Source organism: Podarcis melisellensis (assembly GCF_964234715.1).
Source record: "Podarcis melisellensis genome assembly, chromosome: 4".
NCBI lineage: Eukaryota > Metazoa > Chordata > Lepidosauria > Squamata > Lacertidae > Podarcis > Podarcis melisellensis.
The window spans coordinates 25,943,206-25,967,319 of record NC_138531.1 but is presented as its reverse complement, the minus strand read 5'-3'; the positions used below and the strand labels follow the sequence as shown (position 1 = coordinate 25,967,319).

The 24,114-nt window shown below is 46.5% G+C and overlaps 2 protein-coding genes across 4 annotated transcripts in view; one reads left to right on the top strand and one right to left on the bottom strand.

Annotated features, from left to right (window-relative positions):
• Nucleotides 1-1,720: 1,720 nt before the first annotated feature.
• On the bottom strand, nucleotides 1,721-9,559 carry ING1 (inhibitor of growth family member 1). Of its 2 annotated transcripts, none has more exons than XM_081908695.1 (2): nucleotides 8,389-9,559; nucleotides 1,721-3,603 (listed from the first exon to the last, which is right to left on the bottom strand). In XM_081908695.1, exons 1-2 carry the CDS (start codon nucleotides 8,528-8,530, stop codon nucleotides 2,900-2,902), a joined length of 846 nt encoding a protein of 281 aa, XP_081764821.1. In that variant the 5' UTR covers nucleotides 8,531-9,559; the 3' UTR covers nucleotides 1,721-2,899. The 2 variants fall into 2 exon arrangements, with proteins under 2 accessions (XP_081764821.1, XP_081764822.1); XM_081908696.1 differs by lacking the exon at nucleotides 8,389-9,559 and adding an exon at nucleotides 6,483-6,537.
• A 4,490-nt stretch (nucleotides 9,560-14,049) lies between these two features.
• Nucleotides 14,050-24,114, top strand: part of CARS2 (cysteinyl-tRNA synthetase 2, mitochondrial) — a 45,029-nt gene continuing 34,964 nt past the window's right edge. For both annotated transcript variants that reach the window (XM_081908215.1, XM_081908216.1), the window contains exons 1-6: nucleotides 14,050-14,593; nucleotides 16,220-16,270; nucleotides 16,739-16,856; nucleotides 21,219-21,290; nucleotides 21,913-22,018; nucleotides 23,371-23,454. In XM_081908215.1, coding sequence (XP_081764341.1) covers nucleotides 14,301-14,593; nucleotides 16,220-16,270; nucleotides 16,739-16,856; nucleotides 21,219-21,290; nucleotides 21,913-22,018; nucleotides 23,371-23,454 — 724 coding nt within the window. In that variant the 5' untranslated portion in view covers nucleotides 14,050-14,300. The remainder of the gene's footprint in view (nucleotides 14,594-16,219; nucleotides 16,271-16,738; nucleotides 16,857-21,218; nucleotides 21,291-21,912; nucleotides 22,019-23,370; nucleotides 23,455-24,114) is intronic.

The following is a 24,114-nucleotide window of genomic DNA, read 5'->3' as shown; positions in this document are numbered from 1 at the left end:
TCTCCCCCAATTAAAAGTAGGAAAGATAGCTGCATATATTTTAATTTTTATTGGGAGATCCCGCAGACGTCTATTTTAAACTGTCTTTTTCACAGCTGTTGTTACGCTGCTACTAGATCTTTCAACTCAACAGGGACCTCTTCTGAGGTTTCAAGTGGGAAATATATGAGCAGACCCTCAGATCTTTTCCAGTCCGTTAATTTCCCAGAGGTATGAAATGTCATGTAAAAGTATCAGCTCAGCTCTGCCATATTTTTGGGGAGCACCCCTTGGCATATAAACCAGCGTGAAGTAACTATGAAGTTCATACATCAGTTTAATTTCCTATATGTTATTTGCATAGCAGTAATGTTATTTTAGCACTCTGTACACCCAAACAGCATTGTGAGATAAGACTTTGGGGACACTGTACACGATAACCCTGGTAAAAATCACTCCAAGCTGCATTACAGTAACACATACCTAGAGGGCACAAACCTTGTATCAGTTTCTACTCCCAAAGTCTCAAAACAGGCATTACTGAAATTAGTGTTTAACTTCAGCAGATACGAAACTGAGCTACTGGCTGCAGATTGAAGCTACAGTGAGTGGCGACTTCACCCGTGACTCTTTTAACAGAATTAAAAGAAGCCATAAATGGTACAGAGGCATATTTTTAACGAATTTTAAATATACATAGAATAAACAAAGAAACTGATCTTCCTCAGTTCCACACCCTGACTGTAATAGAGCCTTGACATAGTGGTGGCAGTAACACTGCACTTTTTGGCAAGTACAGGTTGTTTCGGATGAGGAAAAGGACGGACTGCATTCTGGCCCATACAATTGGGCCAGGAGGGATTGAGAAGAGATGGATAAAGGCGCTGTGAATGGGTAATCAAAGTGGTAGTTGTTAGGCACCTGGGAAAGAGAAATGCAGCAGTAGCAGCAGAGTGTGTGCACAACTCCTACAATGAAAGGTGTTGGAGTAGAAATATATATTGACCCCATAAGGGATCGAATTGTGGCAACCACTAGCACAACGGTCACGCCACTAGTGGGAGCCCCGTCCTTAATGTGGTGCAACAGTCAAATCCAACAGGCTGCTTGGGCTGGTAGAAGCGTTGTGCCATGTTAATATACAACATTTTTGCATCGTCACACCGCTATCACTTGTGCAACAAGATTAGCTTGTGCAATGCCAGCTCTCTCACCTTTTGCACGAATGTTGCTTTGGATCTTTACGAACCTGCGTATCACGTATCTGGAATTAATTTCCTAGGTGAGTTTTATATTGAATTCCATTTCTGTGATAGCTTGTTTTGGTTTCCACGCTGGTCATGGATGATGTGAAATTCTGTCTTTTCCAGCCGCCATGGAAATATAGTGGACTAACCAAGAGGTGGGGACTGATTGCTCTGTTCCTCCTCTTGCCAGCTAACTTTGTGTTTCCATGTTGGCTGCAAAAGAAAGGCAAACCCCATCTTTTGCAACCAGCACAGAAAGCATTAATGTGCTGGCGAAAGTGATCCATCCCTCCTCTGCCAGCCTGTTTGGTAGAAGGCATTGCCCCCTCCCCAAATCTCTTAGCAGACTTGTTAAAAAATGTTCATGATAATAACTATTCTTGCGTACAAGGCTGTTCTAAGCCCTGTCTGTAAATAAAAAGATAAGACAGTCCCTCCCCTGCAGGCTCACAATCAAGCAGACACAACACAAGAAATGGAGAGGAAAACGGAAAGCAAGTGAACAAGCCTATCCAACTTGTTTAATTTATTCCTTAATATCACAGCTGTACAATTTTCATACATACAGAGAGAAATGCATATTGGCTACACCATGTCATGTGGATGCATTTCCAATTATAATACAGTTAAGTGCAACTCCACTTGAAAAATGTACATTTTTTACAACTTATACAAAGTAAAGACTGCTACACTATTATCTGTGACAGTATAAAGCTTTGATTTATGTTAAGTTTCATTACTAAACCACTTCCTGGTTAAATACAAAATATACTAAATCATTTTAAAAAGGCCCTTGTGGTATTTGGCCAGTATATAAAATATGTTGTGTAAAATTTAACCTTTTGCACATATTTTTTTTAAAAAATAAGCTTGTAACTTGTAAGTTAAACATTTGTTATTGAGCTGCTAGAGTCTGACATGTAACAGGACCCATGCTGTAACTTCTTCTTTGCTATTGCATTGATCGTCACCAGAAGAAATGAGCACCCTGATCCTAAACACATCCCTTAGAAGCAAGTCCCATTGAAAGAAATGGTCCTCCATTCCCAGCAAGTTGTTTAAAATTGGGTGTAAGGCTGCAATCCTAAACCACTTTATTAGAAGTAGCTAGGACTGGAAAAAATCGGAACTTATTTCCAAGTAAACAGTCATAATCCAACTCAAGAGTTAAGTGCACTTAAGCCCAGTGAAATCAATGGGCATAAATATACTATACTCTTATAATGGATTTGATTGATGTGTTTAGGACAAGTTTGCAATGCACTGCTAGTTTATTTAACAGACTATAGAACAATTTTCTGGAAAGAGCAACGGCATTCCCATTTAAAGAAAAAAGAAAGGAATGCTATCCAATAAATGTTTACTATCTACATTTTCATGGGCAGTTTTACGAACTTGTGGAAGTATGTTTTTAATAAAGATGAACCCAGACTTTACGTGCCAACTCTTTATCATCTAACTGTACGTTTGGGCCCAAAGAACCGTTTTCTTGTTGACAGCTGTATCAAAGGAAAAAACAAACATTTCCTCAGTCGCCATCCCTATGACAAGAATGCTTTGATTCGTAACCTCCTTAAAAAATATACATTTTACAATCCTGGCACCTCCACAAAAGGTGAGACAAAGAGAATAAATATTTGTTTTCACTGCTTTATTATCCTCTCATTTAGAAACTACCTGTTGTAGCCTCTTTCTTTTTTAGATTTCTCCAGCGCTTTGTCCATAGTTTTCTCATTTTCTCCTCTGCATTTGGGACAGTACCACTTGCCCTTTGGTTTATGATTGAGTCCCACACACGAAAAGTGAAACCATTCTATTGGGCACTCATCATTATCACAGCCTATCATTTCTCCATAGGAGACCTGATTACACAGACAATAGGTTGGCTCATTCGGATCAATGGGGAGGTCGGCTGGAGAAGCCTCTCTCTCTGCTTTGGCCTTGGAACGCTTCTTTTTATTGGACTTTTTCGCTTTCTTCTCCTTAGGAGTTCCTGAGGTGATATCGTCGTGGTCGTGGTTATTAGAAGCGTTCTCTCGGTTCTCGTTATTTCTTTGCCGCCGGGACCGTTTGTTGTTGGGCTTCTCGGCCTGAGTGATTGTCTCGTTCTTTGACTTGTCTTGGTTAGTTTTGCCACTGTTCCCAGTCGTGTCATTGGTCTCTTGGCAGGTCTCAAACAGTTCTACGTGGCTGTCAACTTGCCTGGTTCTGTTCTCAACAAGTTCTACCATTTGGCTGACAATCTGGATCTTCTCGTCTCCCAGTTCTTGACTCCGGATCAGTGCTCTCTGTATTAAGTGCAACAGCCTCCTTTTTTGTACTGCATCCGTCTCCCGTTTGAATTTTTCGTAATAATCATCCAGCTCCTTTAGGATCTCTGTGAAGAAAGGATAAGATTATATTACTTCCCAACCTCATGCATAATACAGCACTTGAGCTTTGTCACAGATGTATCATCAAAAGGTTTTTTTTGGGGGGGGGCAGGGACACCTAAAACTTCCCACACTTTAAAGTGTGGATTCTAAACACAGGTACTCTGAGATGAGTTGCATTGAAATACAGTGGTACCTCAGGTTACATACGCTTCAGGTTACATATGCTTCAGGTTACACACTCCGCTAACCCAGAAATAGTGCTTCAGGTTAAGAACTTTGCTTCAGGATAAGAACAGAAATCGGGCTCCGGTGGCGCAGCAGCAGCAGGAGGAGGCCCCATTAGTTAAAGTGGTGCTTCAGGTTAAGAACAGTTTCAGGTTAAGAACAGACCTCCGGAACGAATTAAGTACTTAACCTGAGGTACCACTGTATGTCCCATATAGCTACAGTAAGAACAAAATAATGGAACTCCTTTCCTAGGGAGGCTAGCCCCACCCTCTGTTTACTATCTTTGGCAGTATTCTTATAGCAAGATCTTCTGGGATGAGCAGGGCTAGGATCTAACACATCTCTGCTGAGCAGGGAGGTTCCCAGTGCAGTCCTATCCCCTACTCAGCCCAGACAGGCCTGCCCTGGCTCAGAATGGGCCCATTAAGTGGGTGTCAAGCAGGCATTAAGTCCTCAAAAAGGGGCATTACTTGGGCTGACAGGTGGGAGGATTTAGGCTGCATCCTAAGCCCATTCAGCATCCTCACTGTGAGCTGGAAACCCAGCACTAAGTCAGGGAAAAAGGGGCATAGCTCAAGCTCTGTTTAAAGACTTCTTTCCTCTCCGCTAGGGTTAGGCCAGCTCAACTAGTGGGAGACTTGCTCCAGAATGGAGTTTGGCTCTTGCATACTTTACACCAGGGGTCGGCAAACTAAGGCCCATGGGCTGGATCAGGCCCAATTGCCTTTAAGATCTGGCCCGCGGTCTGTCCGTGGATCGGCATGGGGATTCTGTTTGTTCGGGCTGTACCATTCCCCCCCCCGCACCATTCCATTCCTCCCCCTAAACACACACCACGGCAGCGCCTCCTCCCTCCCTCCTCCTGGCTTCTCCCTGCCCTGCCTAGAGGAGGAAGGGGGCTGGGCTGAGCTGGCTGAGCGCCATTTTAAGCAGCCCCTCTCCATAACCAACCCTTTCGCGCGGCTCATCTCCCCCCCCCCACACCACCCTGGTGATCCTGTGGGCCAGAGAGCGGACGAGCTCCCTCTGCCTACCCATGAGCAGCAGCAGTGGCGGCAGCCCCTGGGAAGGTAAGCACAGCGGCTGGGGCATGGGGAGGACTACTTGCCCCCCTTGCCTCTCCTTCCAGCTCCCCCGCCCAGGTGCCACTTCTCTGGCCCGCCACAAGGTCTGAGGGACAGTGGACCGGCCCGCGGCTTAAATATTTTGCCAAGCCCTGCTTTACACCCAACTTAACACCAGGTTCTTTGTGTACAGGCCTGCCCTGCCTAGCAAGCAAAAGCTGTGCTTTTCCAGAGGGCTGACAAGACAGTTGGTGGGAATGCTCTGATTTTATTCTGCTTGTTTTCTATCTGCGGCTTAACAAATGAGCTATTCTTGCCTCTGTTTTGCTTATGGTGCTTTGTTTTGTATTTTGTGAGCTGCCTTGGAGATCTCTTTTTCCTTTTTTAAAAAGAAGGTCAATTACCTAAAACGCTTAATCAACATTTAAAACATTTGAATACGCACAGGGCTGCAACTCTATTTTAAAAGCATGCTGCATACTAAGTAAACAAGCCCTCCGACATCATCTTGGTTCTTACTCCCAGGTAAGTCTTGGGCACAGGGTTGCAAGCCCAAGTCCGCTATACTCAGTCAGGGAAAAGTGTGGGGTAGAAGTAGATATATAACATATATGAGAATTGGTAGTTTAATAAGTTTGAATTCATGTTTATAATGGGTAAAACATAAGTAATATAGCAGCCTTATATAGTAAGAAAAGAAAACCATGGATGGTTGGGTGGGAAGTCATGGATATGAGAGATTGGTGCTGAATGTTGTTTAAAAGAATTTGCAAAATCTGAAAAGTTAATTAAAAAGCTTGTGGTTTTTTAAAAAAGAATATATAACAACTTCCGTTGCTTCGCATTTTAAAAGACGTGTGCTTAGTAGGTGCCTCGCATGTACCAAAACACGTAACGTGTGAAAGGAACGAAGCACCAAAAAGGGGGAGGGGAGTTGTTTTTTTACAACAAGAGTGTCGGTTTAGGTTACCTCCTGGTGCCAAAGCGCACACGGTGAGAAACCTGAAGAAATAAAACAAAACAAAATTGCTAATGGTAAATGCCGGAGGAGGAAAGCAACAGGGCGAAGAGCCGTAAGGGGTTAAAAAAAAGTAACTACATGCCCCGCCCCTTCACCACAAAAAAAGGGTCTCCGCGCCCACTGAGCCATTGGAAGAGGGTCCTGTTTATCACACCCACTTGCCAGGGCTCTCAGCCAACCAGAGAACGCCTGCCGCCCTTGCCCCGCCTCCTCCTTTTCGGGAGCGAGGCCACACCCTCCCCACGGGATGCGTCTTCGGGGTCCATTGTTCTTAGAAGGGAAGTGGCCGTGTTAAGAGCCGTTTCTCTCCTCCCTCCGCCGTCTTTTTACGGCTTCCTCAGCAGAACATACGCGAGCAGAAGAATCTGCTGTGCCGGCCAATCACCACCCGGCAAATCCAAGCAGTGCCCGCCTCAGACTGAAGCAAGCCATACGGAGAAAAGATTCGGACCCAATAGCCCGCCCTCTGCCTTAAGCGCTTCTCCGCCAATCGAAAGGGAAAGCCCCAAGCGAATCTCCACCCGCTTTAAGCCAACGTTCCAATCAGATGTTTAAAGGCGGAGCTTACTGCGACCCTCATATTTCCACATCCACCTGTCAGTCACCATTAGCTTCCGACGCTTCCTGCAACTAGAGGAGCCAATCACAGGCTAAGAAACGGACGGGGCAGTTCGAACTATTACAACAAACCTCCCACTGCTTCTCTCTCTCTCCTTCGCTCCCTCTCCCCCTCCCCAACCCGGTTTCCACCGTTCGCTTTCGTCAGCGCCACTAGAAGGCGGGACTTCGTAGAGAATTCAGCGGGACCAATCCCTGGGCAACAGGGCGGGGCCACGGCTGTTTCATGAGGGAAGTTCTGGCCAATAATGGGAAAATGGAGGCGGGGCGGGCACGACAGGGTAATGACGGTGAGTATAAAAGCCGCTGTGACGGCGCTTCTCACTCTTTCTAGAGCTGAAGCGCGAAGGTGCCTCCCTTTAGCGCAGTACGGAGTGCTTGTAGCTGGTTGAAATGCCCGCCCTTGTCCTTTAAAACAACAGCCCCCCGCCTCCCGTTCTTCCTCATTCCCTAACCACGCAGTCAAGCCCTCAAGTTTTGATGTTTCGTCACTTTCTTTATCTCGCGCTTCTCCTCTCTCCCTATTTACGACACATTAAAAACTCGTCGCACGAAAGGTCTCGAATGGATACTTGCTGCGTTCTCTCTCCCCGCCCCCCCCCCGCTTCATAAGCACAGCAGTAGCCTGCCAGGTTTCCAACCCCCCTTCCTCGCCCCTGGAGAAAAAAAGGGGGAGCTGAATGTGTAACGGGCACCCCTGTGTCACCTCTACCACCGGCAGCAGTGGCACTCTTTACAACACCCCCCAACGCCTTTTACCTCTCTCAGCACCAAGTGACAAAGGACCTTTCGAGCCCCCTCAATAACTAAAAAAAAATCCCCACCATTTCCCCAGCTGCAGACTTGAGTGCGGGAGAAGGCAGCCTCCCCTCCCCTCACCGCCAAAAAAGGGCTAGAAAATACTGTATGAGTTTCAGCACAGGGAGGAAAAGAAAAAGAGAGAGGGAAGGAGGGGGGGGGGTCACTCAGCAAAAGCAGTACATCCCCAACCCACACAGTATTTATATAATCTTTTTCCCTTTCCATAGTCTCTCTTTCTCTCCCCCCCCCCCCGGTTTACAGATACTTGACAGGAGAGGGCTGTTTTAAAAGCAAATGCCCATTGAAAAAAAAGAAGAAGCGAAGGCAACAAGCCCTGCCCACCCCCCCTTCCACTCTCTATCTAATCCTCCCTCCCCTCCCTTACTAGCACCCTCTCTCCTACTACAGCCATTGCGAAGGCTAGAAATTCCTCAATGTTGTAACTGGGATCGCTGCCCCCCTTCTTTTTGCCCTCTTTCTTCCAACACCCCCCTACACACACACCGCTGTCCCGCTGTCCCCACAAAACATACTCTCTCAACCCAGAAAAGAGAAACAGCCGCCTCAGTGCCCCATGCGTCCTGATCCTCCAGCCCCTCCTCTGCCCTTACTGCTGCTGCCGCCGCCTTTTTTGTCCAGCAATTTCTCAAAAAACCTAAAAAGCAAAGTCTTTGCTTTAATAGCAGGAGCCCCAAAGAAGACCTTTTGTTCCGCCCCAAGGAAGGGGAGGGAAGGGGAAAAACACACACACACACAACCCACCCCTCCATCTATCTCTGCAGAGCAGCCCCCTTCTCCTGCCTCTCCTCCTCGAATCTTTTCGCCCCTCTTTCCTTTTGCTTTCTGCTTGTGCCTTCTCACAAAATAAATAAATAAGATTTTCAAAGCTTTGCCATCCGCTTCGGGATGAAACCGGGGAGAGGGGGTGGTGGTGGTGGGGAGAGAGAGAGAGAGAGAGATCATCCCTGCAGAAAAGGCAAAATAATATCATCATCATCTATGTAGCTTCTACGTACTCTCCCGCACACGAACACATAAAGGAGAAAAGCACTTACCTTGATATTTGGCGTCAATTTCCCTCATCAGGGAGACATTTCTCTGCAGATCGAAGGGCAGAGATTCGATGGAGTCCAGGTAATCCTCCACATAGTTCGCTAAATGAAGCTGCTCTCCGTTTGCAGGGTTCAACATTTTCATCCGGCCGAAAATTGTGAGTATAGATATATCTATATATCTATATATCTCTCTCCTCCTCCTCCTCCTCTCACCCCTAAATGGGCGAGAGTTTTCCTTTCAAACACAGCAGCCCCCAATGGCAGAGTCTCCGTCCTCGCCGCTTCGCTTTTCCGCCTCCTGTTCCTTCGGATCTCACCCAAAAAAGAAGAAAAGAACCCACTCCAAAAAGGGGGGAAAGAAAAAAAAAAAAGAAGAGAGAGAGAGCTACATCTGAGTCCTTTTCTTCCCAGAGTAGAAAGGCAGGCAGGCAGGCAAGGCAAGGCAGGCGCGCGCGCACACACACACAGCCCGAGAGTCCCTACAGCCTCAGAGCAGCCGTAGCAGCTGATTGAATGGCTGTCGTTGTCGGTAACTCACCAAGGAGGTGGTACGAACAATCGGAGAGGGATTTGTGTGTGTGTGTGTAGAAGAGACGGGAGGGGAAAGGAGAGGAAGCTTAAAAAAAAAGAAAAAGACAAATACGATCTGTTCTGCTCTGCCTACTGATAGGCAGAAGGGGAGGAGAAGCTCCTCTCGGCGAATGCAGCTGCTGCTCCTGTTCCGCCGGTGGGTATGAATGCAGCCTCTCCTCTACGCGCCGCACTTGATCCAACGTGGAAAACCCAAATACCAGTTTCAAACACTTGGGAAACATTCAGCCCCGCCGCCCAGGGCGCATGCGCACCACTCCCATCTACCTTGAACACCACCACCAACCCCCCCGCCGCGACACTAAACAGCAGAGGCGCTCGATGTGCTTCTCTGTCTGTATAATCGTTGCATTTCCCTCCCTCGCTACTGGCGGAGAAGGAAGTGAGGGAGGCGCGGGTGGCGGGAGGAAGCAGGCAGCTCGCTCGCTGCTGAGATGCGCGGATCCTGGGTGTCGTGTGCACTCGACAAAACACTCTTCCTCCCCCACCGATGCAGACGTGCCTCACGCATGGAGGGGACGGGAGAGTTGGAACTGTGGGCTTGCTTGCGGCTTCCGGGAATGCACACGCGTGCCGAAGGATCCACCGCGCCGGCTGCATCGCAGAGTGGCAGCAACTTAGGGCAGCGGCGGAGGCCTTCCGTGCCTTCATTATTTGTTGCAAAGCAAGAGAGCGAGTTTGCGAGCGGGGTTGGCCTCCGCTTAAGCGTGCGGCGGCGGCGGGGGGACTTTAACCCTGGCGCTTTTGCACACGTGCTTGGAAACACGCGTGAAACTCCCGAGGATGGCCAGGATTGCTGCGAGCGAGCCCCGGTTTCTGACAACGCAAGGAGCGAGGGAGGCGTGTTGTGTTGTGTGGGGAGGGTGTGCTGTGAAAGGCACGATGCTCCCTACACACATGCACCCTTCCCCTTAGTTCGCAGGACTCCCCCCCCCCCCCCGCTTAAAACAGAGGCGGCCTTTTTTTTCCTCCTTGAAAACTAACAACCGGAGCAACCGCATCGAGAACTATAATCCAAGTTAAAGGCAGCGCCTCTGTCCAATCGCGGCTCAGCCTCGCGCTCCACCCCTCCGCTTCGGCCGCCCAATGGGAGGTCGCGGGTTTGTGGTGGTGGAGGAAGGGGGGGCCGGAAGAGAGCGAGCGACGAGGAAGGCGGCGGCGCGTGCGCACACCGCCATCCATGGAACGAGAAAATGGAGGGTGCGAAGCGGGAGGAGGTAAAAAGGGAACTACATTTCCCAGCAGCCTTTTCTTTCTTTTCTCTCCAGCCCCGCAGGCCGCATGCGCCTGGGTTGTGGCCATTGCAGTCCCGACATAGGGGTAACCCCCCACTGCTTTTTAAGGTTGCCTGATCTGAAAACCAAGGCACACTCGGCTGCAGAAAACAAAAGGAGGGGGACGCGTGGGGAACGAGGTTACTTAGCGCCCGGCAGTTATTTGCCGGTGTTAATTCATTCAGATTTATTCCTCACCCACTCCCCGTAGCCTGAGAATGGAAGTAACTGGTGCAAGCATTCCTAAATAGGCGTGCTGCTGGTGCGAAAGAGGCGTTGCGATTTAGGGCACATGGGTGAATTGGGATCGCTGGGAAAAGGTGGCCGGGAGCGGGCAGTAGAATAAAAAAAGGCCTCTGCAGCTGGAAAGTGGTAGCAAATGCCATACTTGGTTCCTGCTGCCGGCTGTTCTCGCCCGCTATAGATCTCGAGCGCAAAAGGCAAAATGTTTTCACAACTGGGGTTTGTGAGCACTTTCCACAAACCAACAACAACAGGGTTGTCGGCAGGATAAACTTAGGGTTTTAAATAATGCACGCTGTAGCCTGGGATGCTGTATAGAAAATAGACAAGAAAGACGATTTGTTTTTTTGTTTTAAAAGCAAAGCAAGAAAGCAAACTTATAGCGATTGCCTGCAAACGGCTTCTCTTAAAAGTACGGGCGATGCGCAGCAGCCGCTGTCTCGGATCTAACATTTTTGAAAGTGCGATACTGTATTCCTGAATGGCCCTACGGGGATACCTGCATACTCTGCGCAAGCGGGGTGGCGGCGGCAGTGCCCACTTGGGGGGCGGGCAGAGTACTAATCCGGCAAGCGAGGGACGGGAGTCGTTGCCTTTGATCACCAGGGACCATTACGATCTGCAGCAAACTCTTCGCCCACCATAAAGGAGAGTCAGGAAGATGCATCAGCAGCCACCTTCGCTGCTCATTACTTAGCTCAGCTTCTGGAAATAGCATCGCCAAAACCGCGAGGGTGGTGGGAGAGATGCCTTCCCTTAAAAGCATGGATCTGTATCCATTCCAAAACGCTCGGTTTTTCCCTCTCCAAAGCGGGAGGGGGGATAGATTTCCAAAGGAAGCAGCTTCTTTTATTCTATGCTATGTCCTTCACAACCCGTTGCCAAGAACAGAGATCTGGATTTGCCCCAATAAGCTCGTTTAATAAGAGTTTTCCTGATCTGCCGCTGCTGAAGCCATGATTAAATAGTGGTGGATCTCGCTGGTAGCAGAAGGGGAGGAGCTCTCCCAAAAGACACGGTGCTTTGTTGTCTTCCACGTCTCCACCGGCTAGCAGGAAGGTTCACTTTTCCTTTCTGCATTTTCTGCACCAGGCAACAATGGCTATTACTGTACATGTAAGAAGCAAGAAACACCCACACATCAGCCCCCTAAAAAATCCTTGAAGCCCATTGGTTAAGTCATGAAAGACACACTCCCCCCTTCCTCTCCCGCCTTTCGCTTCCCGGAATCTGCAGCCTGTAATTTGTTAATTTTTCCTTTCCTCTTTCTCTCCCCCCTGCATCTTTTAGTTCTGTCTGGTAGAAAGCGAAACAAAGTCGGGCATCCTAAAAACGATGCTCAGTGCTTTAGAGTCTTCTGGAACTCAAGAGAAACTATGGCTCCAGATCTAGACACACTTACCTGTGAGTAAGCTCCATTGCACTCAGTGGAGTTTACTTTGATGTATAGGTTTGCAGGGTTAGTATTTGTATGGCAAAGCCTGATACCCTTTCTATAATCAGAGTCTATTGGACAGCACAGTACAGTTCGGGGCAGGAAGATTTTTCTCAACTTGGGTGGCCTCCCCCCTCCCCAGCTAGCAATTAGATCCGTTGATTAGCCCCTTAATTTAGCCTCATTTACTCCAGTTTAACAGAAATAATGCTGACTTAGACAAAACATAAATCGTATTTTTTAATTGTGTTCTCTTAAGCTGCTATATGCATTACAGTAAACGTTATTTTTTTGCACACAGTTGTGGATGCAATGAAACATGTTATACAAAGATAAAGCATTGGACACAGACTAAGGCTGCAAATCTGTACACACTCTTCTGGGAGCATGTCCCATTGAACTCAAATGTAACTTGATAAATTTTCCTGCAGTCACGTCAGTTTTTGGTGGGTGGGTGGGTGGGTGGGTGACATGACTGCAGGAAAATTTATCAGGTTACGTTCAGAAATCCTGAAGAAAACGATAGGATACCTGTGGGCCCATTTCCTTGTCTGGTTGCAGAACAGTGGGTGCTTCTTGACTTGGCATGTATGTGTATGAGAGAGTCAATTGCATACTGGCAAACTCAGCTTGTGCAGACACTTGTTATGACTAAATGCACTTTTAAAAGTACATGTGATTTTGGACTACCACCGAATTTAATTGAAGATAAAAATGCTTACCTTCATCTGGATTGTGCCCTTTTAAAAAAACCAAACTGCATTGTTGCTGGGAGATGCTGGTTTCAATAGCGTGTTGGGGGCTGGAGTAGTGTAAAATCCAATCTTGGGGAAGAGTTACCAAGAACACCTGGTTGGGACCCCACTTGGCAAATACCTACTGCCAACTCGTCATCGACAAGACCAAGGACAAATGGACATTCAGAGGCCGTTCTGGCTGTTGTAGCGTGATCCATTTCTGTCTATGATCACTCCAAAGTATGTCACACTGTGTTCTGTGGAGCTTTCCCCCTAGTAAATGTGTCTCGAACTGCAGCCTTAATTGGACCAACAAAGAACCAGCACAGAACACATGTTTATACTCATCTACATGACTCAACAATTAAAAAATGCTCGGCTGTAGAGGCCCAAGGGCTGCAAAATGATGTAAATGAGCCATTGACAATAATAGATTCTTGATTGGCCACCCCAATAAAAGCTATCAACCTTTTCTGTGGATCTTCTGCCAAGGAACAAGTGGACTGATGTAAAATACTAATAACCAGGAAATGTTTAGGCATTTGTAGGAATCCTGGCTAATTTTTCTCCTATAATTACAAGGCAATACAGTAATAAGTACCACAGTAATCAAATAACACACTTTCTGAGGCTCACATGATTGTCAGCTGCCCCATTCAGTCTTCCACTGAGAGCGAGTGCCTTATTTCCCTTCTTACTGTAGGTTTTGCTTCATTTCGATAAATAAAATAATATTTTATCGTTTAAAAAAATAAATAAAAAATAACACTCTTTCACATTTACCCCCCTCCCCCATACCTTGCACTTTGTAAAAAATAAATAAATCCGATTCCAAAAATTAAGATCCTGGTTCCTCTCAATAACTTTGCCGTGCGATGCTCATAAAGATTGGAAACCTTGCTCTTTGTAGATCTGGAGCGAGGCTAGTGCTAAAACCAACTGCCGCCGTCGCCCGCGCTCGGAGCTCTCCGGGGGTTTTACATTTTACGGTGCTAACCAGATCCGTTCCACCGACTTCAAAAAAAAAGGATGTCGCGGGGCGAGGTAAAGCCTACGCGCCTCAGGCGCCCTTTCCCAGCAATTCAGTCTCCTTGAAAGGACTTCATGCGCGCATTGCATCGGAAGCTATACTTTTATCTGCTAAGGACAGCCGCGCTATTTCCAAGGTCAGTGGGAACCGGGAGAGCAGGGGATTTGGAAGAAGAGACGAGGAGAAGGAATGCGAAAGCTATTGCAGCCGAGGCGCTATTCTACCAGCGCGGCGAGCAAACCAAATGCCGCCTCCTTCCCTTCGCTTTCCCCTCCCAGCTTCAGGCAGAGAAGGCTCCTCCTTTTCCTGCTGGGTTTTCTGGCTGTAGCCGCACAGGCGGCGCCGGCTGTTGCTACAGGCGCGGCCGGCTGTGCGCGTCTCCCTTTCCTCTTCCGAGCGGTTCCGGCGCCCGCGCAGCGCCGCCCTCGTTACGCCAAGGAGGAGGCGCGCTACCTCCTCATTGCATTTCTGCAGCCCGAGCATGCGGGCGCCGCAGCCCGTGGCGTTGCTGTCCTGGGCGACAAGCAGCTGATTTGTAAAGAGGAGCCGGGAAACCAAACCCAAAGCGCCCCAAACAGGCTTCGGGGCCGCCGTCGAGGAGCATGTTTCGCGCTTGCTTCGTTCCTTGGCGCACCGGCGCCGGCTGCTCCTCCTCCTGCTTCTCGCAGAGTCTGGGTTTCAGGCGTTATGGGAGTCTGGCCCTCCTCCGCCTATCCGCCGGCGAAGGCAAGCATCTTCTGGGCATCGCTTCCCGGAGAGCAAGGTGCAGCGGTGGTCCGGAGCGCGGGACCAAGTGGATCAAGCCCACGGGCCAGGACAGCGGCATCCAGGCGTACAACAGCCTGAGCAGAAGGAAAGAGCCTCTCATCCTGCGAAACGCGGATGTGGTGACTTGGTTAGAATACTTAGAAAATTGTGCTCCTATTCCTTTTAATTTATCCCCCCCCCCTTTGCCGGGTCACCTTCATAGCTAGCAATAAAATGGATAGGTAAATAATAAATAGGTAAATAAAATGGATTCCTCTCCGCCCCCCACCCCCAGCAGTGAAGAGGGAAAAGTCTCACCTTTTGAGATGTTGCAGTTTGTTAGAAACGAAGCTCCAGGGGAACTAGTAATTAGTAATGCAGTACATTTGGGTCTAGCTAAATATTAAAATATTAGGACGCGTGTGGGGCTGTGGTCTAAACCACAGGGCCTAGGGCTTGGTGAGCAGAAGGTCGGCAGTTCGAATCCCCGCAACAGGGCGAGCTTTCGTTGCTCGGTCCCTGCTCCTGCCATCCTAGCAGTTCGAAAGCACGTCAAGTGTAAGTAGATAACTAGGTACCGCTCCGCCGGGAAGGTAAATGGCGTTTCCGTGCACTGCTCTGGTTCACCAGAAGCGGCTTGGTCATGCTGGCTACATGACCCAGAAGCTGTACACCGTTCCCTCGGCCAGTAAAGCAAAATGAGCGCCACAACCCCAGAGTCGTCCGCGACTGGACCCTACAGTCAGGGGTCCTTTTACCTTTACCTAAATATTAAAAACCAGCAAGAGTTGTGGCACAATCCTTGAGTGATTTATGTGGAAGTAAGTGGATGAAACTTACAATTAGGTGTGCGTAGGATTTAGTTGTGGGGTTTTGCTCAGTAATCCGGCTCACAGCTATACGTGGCCTGCGCTTTTAAAAAGTTGAAACCAGAATTGCACCATGGCATAATGGATACAGACTTTGAGAGAGGTAGGGAAGCAATTTCTCAGAAGGTGTGCAAGTAAGCAGAAGGCTGAGACATGGTGGAGAACAGGGACACTGAATGGAACAGGTGTGAGTTCAAAAATGGGGAAATCGAGATGTTGGGTACCTCTAGGAAACAAGGCAAGGCCAGGAACAGAATAACAGAAAGCTTTAGGCAAACTTGACAGAGGAGGCAGCAGTTAAGGAGTGTGGGCAAGGACCAAGTCCAGGAACCTTGTACTGTATTGTTTGCTTAACAAAGACTTGTTTTTTCCGGGGGTGGGGGCGCGGAATTAGTTTTCCCTACTCTGCCTAAAAAGGTACGTGGGTGGTGCTGTGGGTTAAACCACAGAGCCTAGGACTTGCCAATCAGAAGGTCGGCGGTTTGAATCCCCACAACGGGGTGAGCTCCCGTTGCTCGGTCCCAGCTCCTGCCAACCTAGTAGTTCGAAAGTACATCAAAGTGCAAGTAGATGAATAGGTACCACTCTGGCGGGAAGGTAAACGCCATTTCTGTGCACTGCTCTGGTTCGCCAGAAGCGGCTTAGTCATGCTGTACGCCGGCTCCCTCGGCCAATAAAGCGAGATGAGCGCCGCAACCCCAGAGTTGGCCACGACTGGACCTAATGGTCAGGGGTCCCTTTACCTTTACCTTTACCTTTACTCTGCCTAAAGTGGGCTCCAAGTTCAGAGGTCATGTGCTTCACCCTCCTTATTCAACTGTGTAATGGTTGATGTGAATTTTGAATCTAATCATTATGTAACGCCTTCTGGTGTTTTTCTTAGTAGATCTTAATTTTATTCACAGGTATAGCTGTGGACCTACTGTCTATGACCATGCACACCTTGGGCATGCTTGGTAAGCCTTCACATGCTAAAATTTCATTTATTTTTGTTGGAATTAGTTCTGCACCAGCCGGCTAATATAGACTCTTGCTTTGTGTAGTACATTATGAGTACATTAGCATCAAGCTGTTTTTCCGCAGAGAGCAGGAATACTAGAATTGTAACCCTGAGGAGTTAGCCATGTGCAAGCTATCAGCATCCTGCAGAATAAGAAGTGTAGTTAAATGCACCCAAGTGAGGCTTGCAAGAAAAGATAGGGGGGGAAGTCAGCCTGGTGTGGAGAAAAATTCACTTCTGAGATCAAAAATATGATGGGTCACTGTGCCTCATGCTTTAACAAGCTGTTCGTCTTTCTGCTGAGGTTTCTGAAGCAAAAAATAAAATAAAATCCTAGCTTCAGTATGTCTACTTAACATAAAACCAACCTGTTTCATATCTAGCTGAGGCCCGTAATACATGTGCCTTTCCCCCTCTCTTTCAGCTCCTATGTTAAATTTGATATAATTCGAAGAATACTGACAAAGATATTTGGAAAGGAAGTCGTCATGGTGATGGGGATTACAGATATAGATGACAAAATAATTAAAAGAGCCAGTGAGGTAAGTATATATATAGTTCAGCTTGCTTTTTGGTTCACAATCCAGTGGATTTTACAAATGTGCTGTATTGGACTGTTTGCATTATAGCCAGTCTAGGTCGGCTGTGAAATGAAACAGATACAGTGGATGCTTGGGTTGCGAACGTGATCCATGCGAGATGCAGCGGTGCGTCTTTGCATGTGTGGGTTGCGATTCGGCGCTTCTGCACATGCACAAAGCGTGATTTAGTGCTTCTGCGCATGCGCGACCCCGAAACCTGGAAGTAACCCATTCCGGTACTTCTGGGTTTCCGCGGGTCCGTAACCCGGAAAAACGCAACCTAAAGTGTCTGTAACCCGAGGTATGACTGTATTGCATGGCAGGAGCAAAATTTGGGATATTTGCAGACTCTCTTTATCTTTTTGTAGGTGAAAATTTCTGCTAGGCCTCAGCCAAACAAGAGAGAGGCTTCTCTCAATTCCGGTTAGGAGATCTGTCCCCATGCCTGTCCCTCTTGAAGTAAATTTCCATCTCCTACCTTAACATCTGTTAAGTAATGCAGCTGTGGCAGCGTTAGCTGTGATAAAGGAATGAAGTTAGCTGGATAGGAATGCCTCTGAAGGAGGAAGTGTGTATTTTGGGATTTCTCTGAGATCCATTGCTGTCACTAGTGATGGATCAGGTGACATCAGTGGTTCAGAACACACATTGCCAATTTTGACTGTTGCAACCATTCCTGGAGAGGGATAGCCTTGCTGCAGTAGTTTATGCATAGATAACCTCACAATTAGACTACTGTGATGTGCTATTTTGGGGCTGCCCTTGTACCTGGTTTGGAATCTGCAGCTAGCACCAAGTGCAGCTACTATAGTGCTTGGTGGGACACCAAGCTATACACATGTTACACCAGTGTTGAAAGATGTGCACTGGCTATTAGCTGCTGAGCCATGTTCAGAAGGGTTTGGTTGTTGTTATTTAAAACTTTGGGAACCAGAATATTCTGCAGACTGCTTCCCCTGGTACAGAACAAGTCAATCTTTTAAGATCTTCAAAGGAGAGGCTGCCAGTTGTTCTGTGACCACCTGGTTGTTAGTTGTTGACAATGCTTAAGAAGTGAGCCTTCTTGACGATAGCACCCATCCTTGGGTTATTTGTGAGGCAGAAACGGCAATACCTTAGAATGCTTCTTTAAGATTATGTTCACCTAAACCAGGCACCCCCAGGACTCGGCCCTCCAGATGTTTTGTGACTACAATTCCCATCATCCCTGACCACTGGTCCTGTTAGATAGGGATGATGGGAGTTGTAGCCCCAAAACAGCTGGACGGCTAAGTTTGGGGATGCCTGACCTAAACTTTCCTGGACTTCTTCATGTTTATTTTGTTTTGCACAATGCTTGTTTTTTCTTTGTGCTATACAGTTTTGTGTTCTTACCACATTTTTAGGAACTTTTATTGGTGGTGGTGATTGTCATTTTTTTATAGCTTTTGTGTAAACCACCTAGAGATTTATATATATAGAGAGAGGGGGAGCGTGTGTGTACTGTGGTATACTTTTAAAATTAATAAATAATAACCAGGGTTTCCACTTAACAAGGACTGGAAATCATTATCACATTTTAAAGCTTCTTTATCAGTTATCTGTCACAATTCTACCAGGATGCCCCAGTGCCATCAAATGCTAACCTACCTAAATGTAGTTAAACCAGTTCTATCCTTGCAATTTAGTAAATTTTATCTGTTTCCCCATCTGCCCAATTTTCTGTCCTAACATTTGGCATAATATATTGGCATTGAGCAGCTCAGTTTTTGTATGCTGGGAATTTCTGGAACATTTAAATGTCGTAACTTGAGTTGTTGACGTATGGTGCCTCTTGTACCATATGGGGCTCCACCAAGCTTTCGTCCGTACAGTACTTAACATTTTTACTTGTCGCTCATAGTTCCTTCTTTCCCACCAGCTCTGAAGGGGAAGATCCAAAGTCCTGAAAATACTTTTTAAAACATAAGCAAAAAATAATAATCCCAGGCTGCTTCCTGCATGATCCCAGATCAGCCTTCTCCAACTTGGTGTTTGTTTGTGCTGGAGTTGGAGTTGATGGGGAATTGCCGTCAGAAACATATAGAGAGCACCAGGCTGGGAAAGACTGTCCCAAACAATATGGGATCCTGTGGGCAGCATAAAGATGTCACATAGACAATACGATTTGGTGCAATACGATTTGAGAGCCAGTGTGGTGTAGTGGTTAAGAGTGATAGACTCGTAATCTGGTGAACCGGGTTTGCTTCCCAGCTTCTTCACATGCAGCTGCTGGGTGACCTTGGGCCCGTCACACTTCTCTGAAGTCTCTCAGCCCCACTCACCTCACAGAGTGTTTGTTGTGGGTGAGGAAGGGAAAGGAGAATGTTAGCCGCTTTGAGACTCCTTTGGGTAGTGATAAAGCGGGATATCAAATCCAAACTCTTCTTCTTCTTTTGTGGTGATTCCCCCTCTGAGCTGACTTTCTGGTGATGCTAGGGAGCTAAAACCAAGAGAATTCCTTCAAAATGATAAACACTTGCTTTTGTAGGCCTCAGCCCCAAACAGTAATCAAAACAAATGGGTGTGCTGTGGGGCAGGGGGGGGCATATCGCTCCATTACCAGTCTAGTTTGACCCATTTTGAATTGTATCTATTTTTATCTCAATGAAATGATAAATAGTATTAAGTGTTTCAAGGAATTTCCCTGAACGTTTGGGGTTTTTGTTTTTGTTTTTATAATAATATTTATTAAAATTTTGTTTAAACAGTAAGAAAACATACAGAATAACATATAATTTTTCAATATCCACATTTCATTCACCTCATTGGACTTCCTCACAACTCTCGTTCCTGCATTCCAAAATCTCAAACTTTACCAGCAATTTATTACCTTGTTTCAATTCTTATAATATAATTTTCCAATATTATATCCCTAATTTTAGATAATTTAGATCCTGGTTTTAAAAACTTAATTTTAACATAGTATTTATCCAAAATTTATCTTTTCTTTTAATTACATTTATCTTCATATTCCTTTTAACTAACTTCTTGGTGCCGTATTGTTGCTAATCTTACATCTTTCTTAACATTCATACAATTTACAGTGTTTTTGTAAATAATCCTTAAATTTCTTCCAGTCCTTCTCCACAGCTTCTTCTCCCAGGTCACGGATTCTGCCAGTCATTTCCACCAGTTCCATATAGTCCATCAGTTGCATCTGCCATTCTTCCAGTGTGGGCAAATCTTGGGTTTTCCAGTATTTAGCGATGAGTATCCTTGCTGCTGCTGTTGCATACATAAAAAAAGTTCGGTCTTTCTTTAACACCCTCTGGCCAACAATGCCTAAAAGAAAGGCCTCTGGTTTCTTAGGAAACGTATACTTAAATACCTTTTTCAGCTCATTATATATCATTTCCCAGAAAGCCTTAACTCTAGGGCAGGTCCACCAGAGGTGAAAAAACGTTCCTTCCGTTTCTTTACATTTCCAACATTTATTATCTGACAAATGGTAAATCTTTGCAAGCTTGACTGGGGTCATGTACCACCTATATATCATTTTCATAATATTTTCTTTCAAGGCATTACATGCCGTGAATCTCAGGCCGGTGGTCCATAACCTTTCCCAGTCAGCAAACATAATATTGTACCCTATGTCCTGCGCCCATTTTATCATAGCTGATTTGACCGTTTCATCTTGTGTGTTCCATTTTAGCAGCAAGTTATACATTCTTGAAAGTATCTTAGAACTGGGTTCTAACAGTTCTGTTTCTAACTTTGATTTTTCCACCTGGAATCCTATCTTTTTGTCCAACTTAAAAACTTCTTTAATCTGAGTGTAGTGTAACCAATCTCGCACTTTATCTTTTAGTTTCTCCAAACTCTGCAACCTCCAGTTATCTCCATCTTTTTCTATTATTTCCCAATATTTCGGCCATTTGGCCTCCATATTGAGTCTTTTCGGGGCCTTAGCTTCCATTGGTGATAACCACCTTGGGGTCTTATTTTCCAATAAGTCTTTATATTTTATCCAGACATTGAACACTGCTTTTCTGACAATATGGTCGTTTGGGGTTTTTGTTGTTGTCAGGGCTCCGGAGAGCTGTCACCTGTTATTCCTGACTATGAATGAGGGTATTTTTAATTCCATGTTTGAAATGGAAGCTACCTTTAGATTAAGGATGTCCCCGTCCCCCCCTACAAAAAAAGATCAGTTCCCTTCTCCCTTGATATGTAAGATTGTTGTGCTCCTCAGGCTAGCAGTTAATGTGGCTTATTGGTTTTATCTTGGATTTCTTTTCTCTCCTTCAGTTCGCTATTAACTAACTGATCAAACAAATTTACCTGTGCGTTCCTTTCTTACAGATGGGCATATCACCAGTGTCTCTTGCTCGTTTTTATGAGGAGGACTTCAAGCAAGACATGGATGCTTTAAAGGTACATATATTTCCTCTTAATATGGAAGACATCTTTTATTTGTTGGAAAAGATGCCTGGGCAGTGGTGGACCTCTTCCTTGGTCTGTTGAGCTAATTGCCTATGCATATTTAAGGTAAAGGGACCCCTGACCATTAGGTCCAGCCGTGGCCGACTCTGGGGTCGTGGCGCTCATCTCGCTTTATTGGCCAAGGGAGCCGGTGTACAGCTTCCGGGTCATGTGGCCAGCATGACTAAGCCGCTTCTGGCGAACCAGAGCAGCGCACGGAAATGCTGTTTACCTTCCCGCCGGAGCGGTACCTATTTATCTACTTGCACTTTGACGTGCTTTTGAACTGCTAGGTTGGCAGGTGTAGGGACCGAGCAACGGGAGCTCACCCCATCACGGGGATTCAAACCACCGACCTTCTGATTGGCAAGTCGTAGGCTCTGTGGTTTAACCCACAGTGCCACCTGTGTCCCCTATGCATATTTACCAGTAGGTAAATGTCTCCCCAATGTCATTGATGCTTCCTGTGAACTTGGTGTTCTTTTTGTTATTCTATCGACCAGGTAACACTTAAACCTGCTGCTGATAGTCCACATTTATTAATCAAAGCTGATGACTTCTTTTAAATTTTCAGGTTCTACCTCCTACAATATATATGAGAGTGACTGAAAATATTCCTCAGATCATTTCTTTTATACAGCAGATCGTTGCTAGCGGGCACGGTTATGCAACATCGAAAGGTAAATCTTCTGAACTATTCAATTGCATGTTAATTAGTGTAGAAGACATTTTTTTGTCTGTCCCCCCACCCCCATGTTGCCTTGAATACATCTTGTACAGCTGTTAAATAGCAAATGCAGAGTTAATGTAACTATTAACTTTGAGCCATTGTGGCCTAGTAGTTAAGAGTGGCAGATGAGGACCTGTGAGAGCAGGGTTCAAATCCCGACTCACAGTTCACTGAGTGACCTTGGGCCAGTCCACTTTGGCAGATGATTCCACATGCAGCCTGCTTGGTTTATGTGATCAGTATAGGGGTACCATCTCCCCATGGTTGCTTGGCACTGTTCAGTACCCTGTGTGGTGGTGTGCTGGGTGCATAAATACAGTGGTACCTCGGGTTAAGTACTTAATTCGTTCTGGAGGTCCGTTCTTAACCTGAAACTGTCCTTAACCTGAAGCACCACTTTAGCTAATGGGGCCTCCTCCTGCTGCCGTGCTGCTGGAGCACGATTTCTGTTCTCATCCTGAAGCAAAGTTCTTAACCTTAAGCACTATTTCTGGGTTAGCGGAGTCTGTAACCTGAAGCATATGTAACCTGAAGCATATGTAACCTGAAGCGTATGTAACCTGAGGTACCATTGTATAGAGGAATGTGTAGCTCAGGGTTTCCCAAACTTGGGTTTCCAGCTGCTTTTGGACTACAACTCCCATCATCCCTAGCTAGCAGGATCATTAGTCAGGGATGATGGGGATTGTAGTCCAAAACCAGCTGAAGACCCAAGTTTGGGAAACCCAGGTATAGAGTTTCCCCTTAATCCAAGGATAGTCAACAGGGTGTCCTCCAACTCTCATCAGCTCCAGCCAGGACAGTCAATCCTCAGGGATGATGAGAATTGTGATCCAGCAACTTCTGTAGAGCACTACATTTGCTAGGTAAAGGTAAAGGGACCCCGACCATTAGGTCCAGTCGTGGCCGACTCTGGGGTTGCAGCACTCATCTCGCTTTATTGGCTGAGGGAGCCGGCGTACAGGTTCTGGGTCATATGGCCAGCATGACTAAGCCGCTTCTGGCAAACCAGAGCAGCACACAGAAACGCCATTTACCTTCCCGCCAGAGCGGTACCCATTTATCTACTTGCACTTTGACGTGCTTTTGAACTGCTAGGTTGGCAGGAGCAGGGACTGAGCAACAGGAGCCCACCCTGTCGCGGGGATTTGAACCGCCGACATTCTGATCGGCAAGCCCTAGGCTCAGTGGTTTAGACCACAGCGCCACCAGAGTCCCTCTACATTTGCTACCCCTGCCTTAAATCAGTAGGCCTAATCGCTTCCATCTTTGTAATAAGACCAAACTGTTTATTTCCGACAGGTAATGTATATTTTGATGTCCGTTCTAGGGGAGACAGATACGGAAAGCTAACACAGGTTTACCCTGACACCCAAGAGGAACCAGGTAAGTTAACAAAAGCTGTGTTGGCTTCTGCATGAATTACGGAGGCTTTCTATGTACTCTATGCAAAAAGTATATAATACATAGAAAGGAGGCTAGTAGCTCTGTTTTAACTTGGTTCTGTGTAAGCCAGGGGTGCTAAGCTGTAGCACATGGGCTGCACCTGGCTCCTAAAGGGTCTTTTGTGGGACCCCCCAGTTTTAAATTTAATTTATACAGGTTATTTCTGCTTCCATAAGTACATCACTGTGGTGCTCTGGACAACCCCTGCACCCGTTTTTGTCCATTTTTACTAAAAACAAAAACTGACAGCTCCCACAGAGATGCCCTCCTAGTGGTGCAGCCATAAAACTTCTAGCACATTTGCAAAGTTAAGCAGGGTCCAGTATGTTTCTAAATTGGATGGAGGACCATGTGTTGAGATTCCTTGCATTGCAAGGGGTTGAACTTGACGACCCTCAAGTTCTCTTCCAACTCCTACAATTCTATGATTCTGATTCCCCTGCTGTGATTTTGTGATGCTCCCCTCAGGTGACCCTGCTCCCTAAATATTTGGCCTTTAAAATTGCACTGAAAGTGGCCTAAGGCCTAGTGGCAGGTCTTGAGACGCGTTGGTGAGACACATGAAGCTGTCCAGATTACGTACGGAATATAGCAGAGATC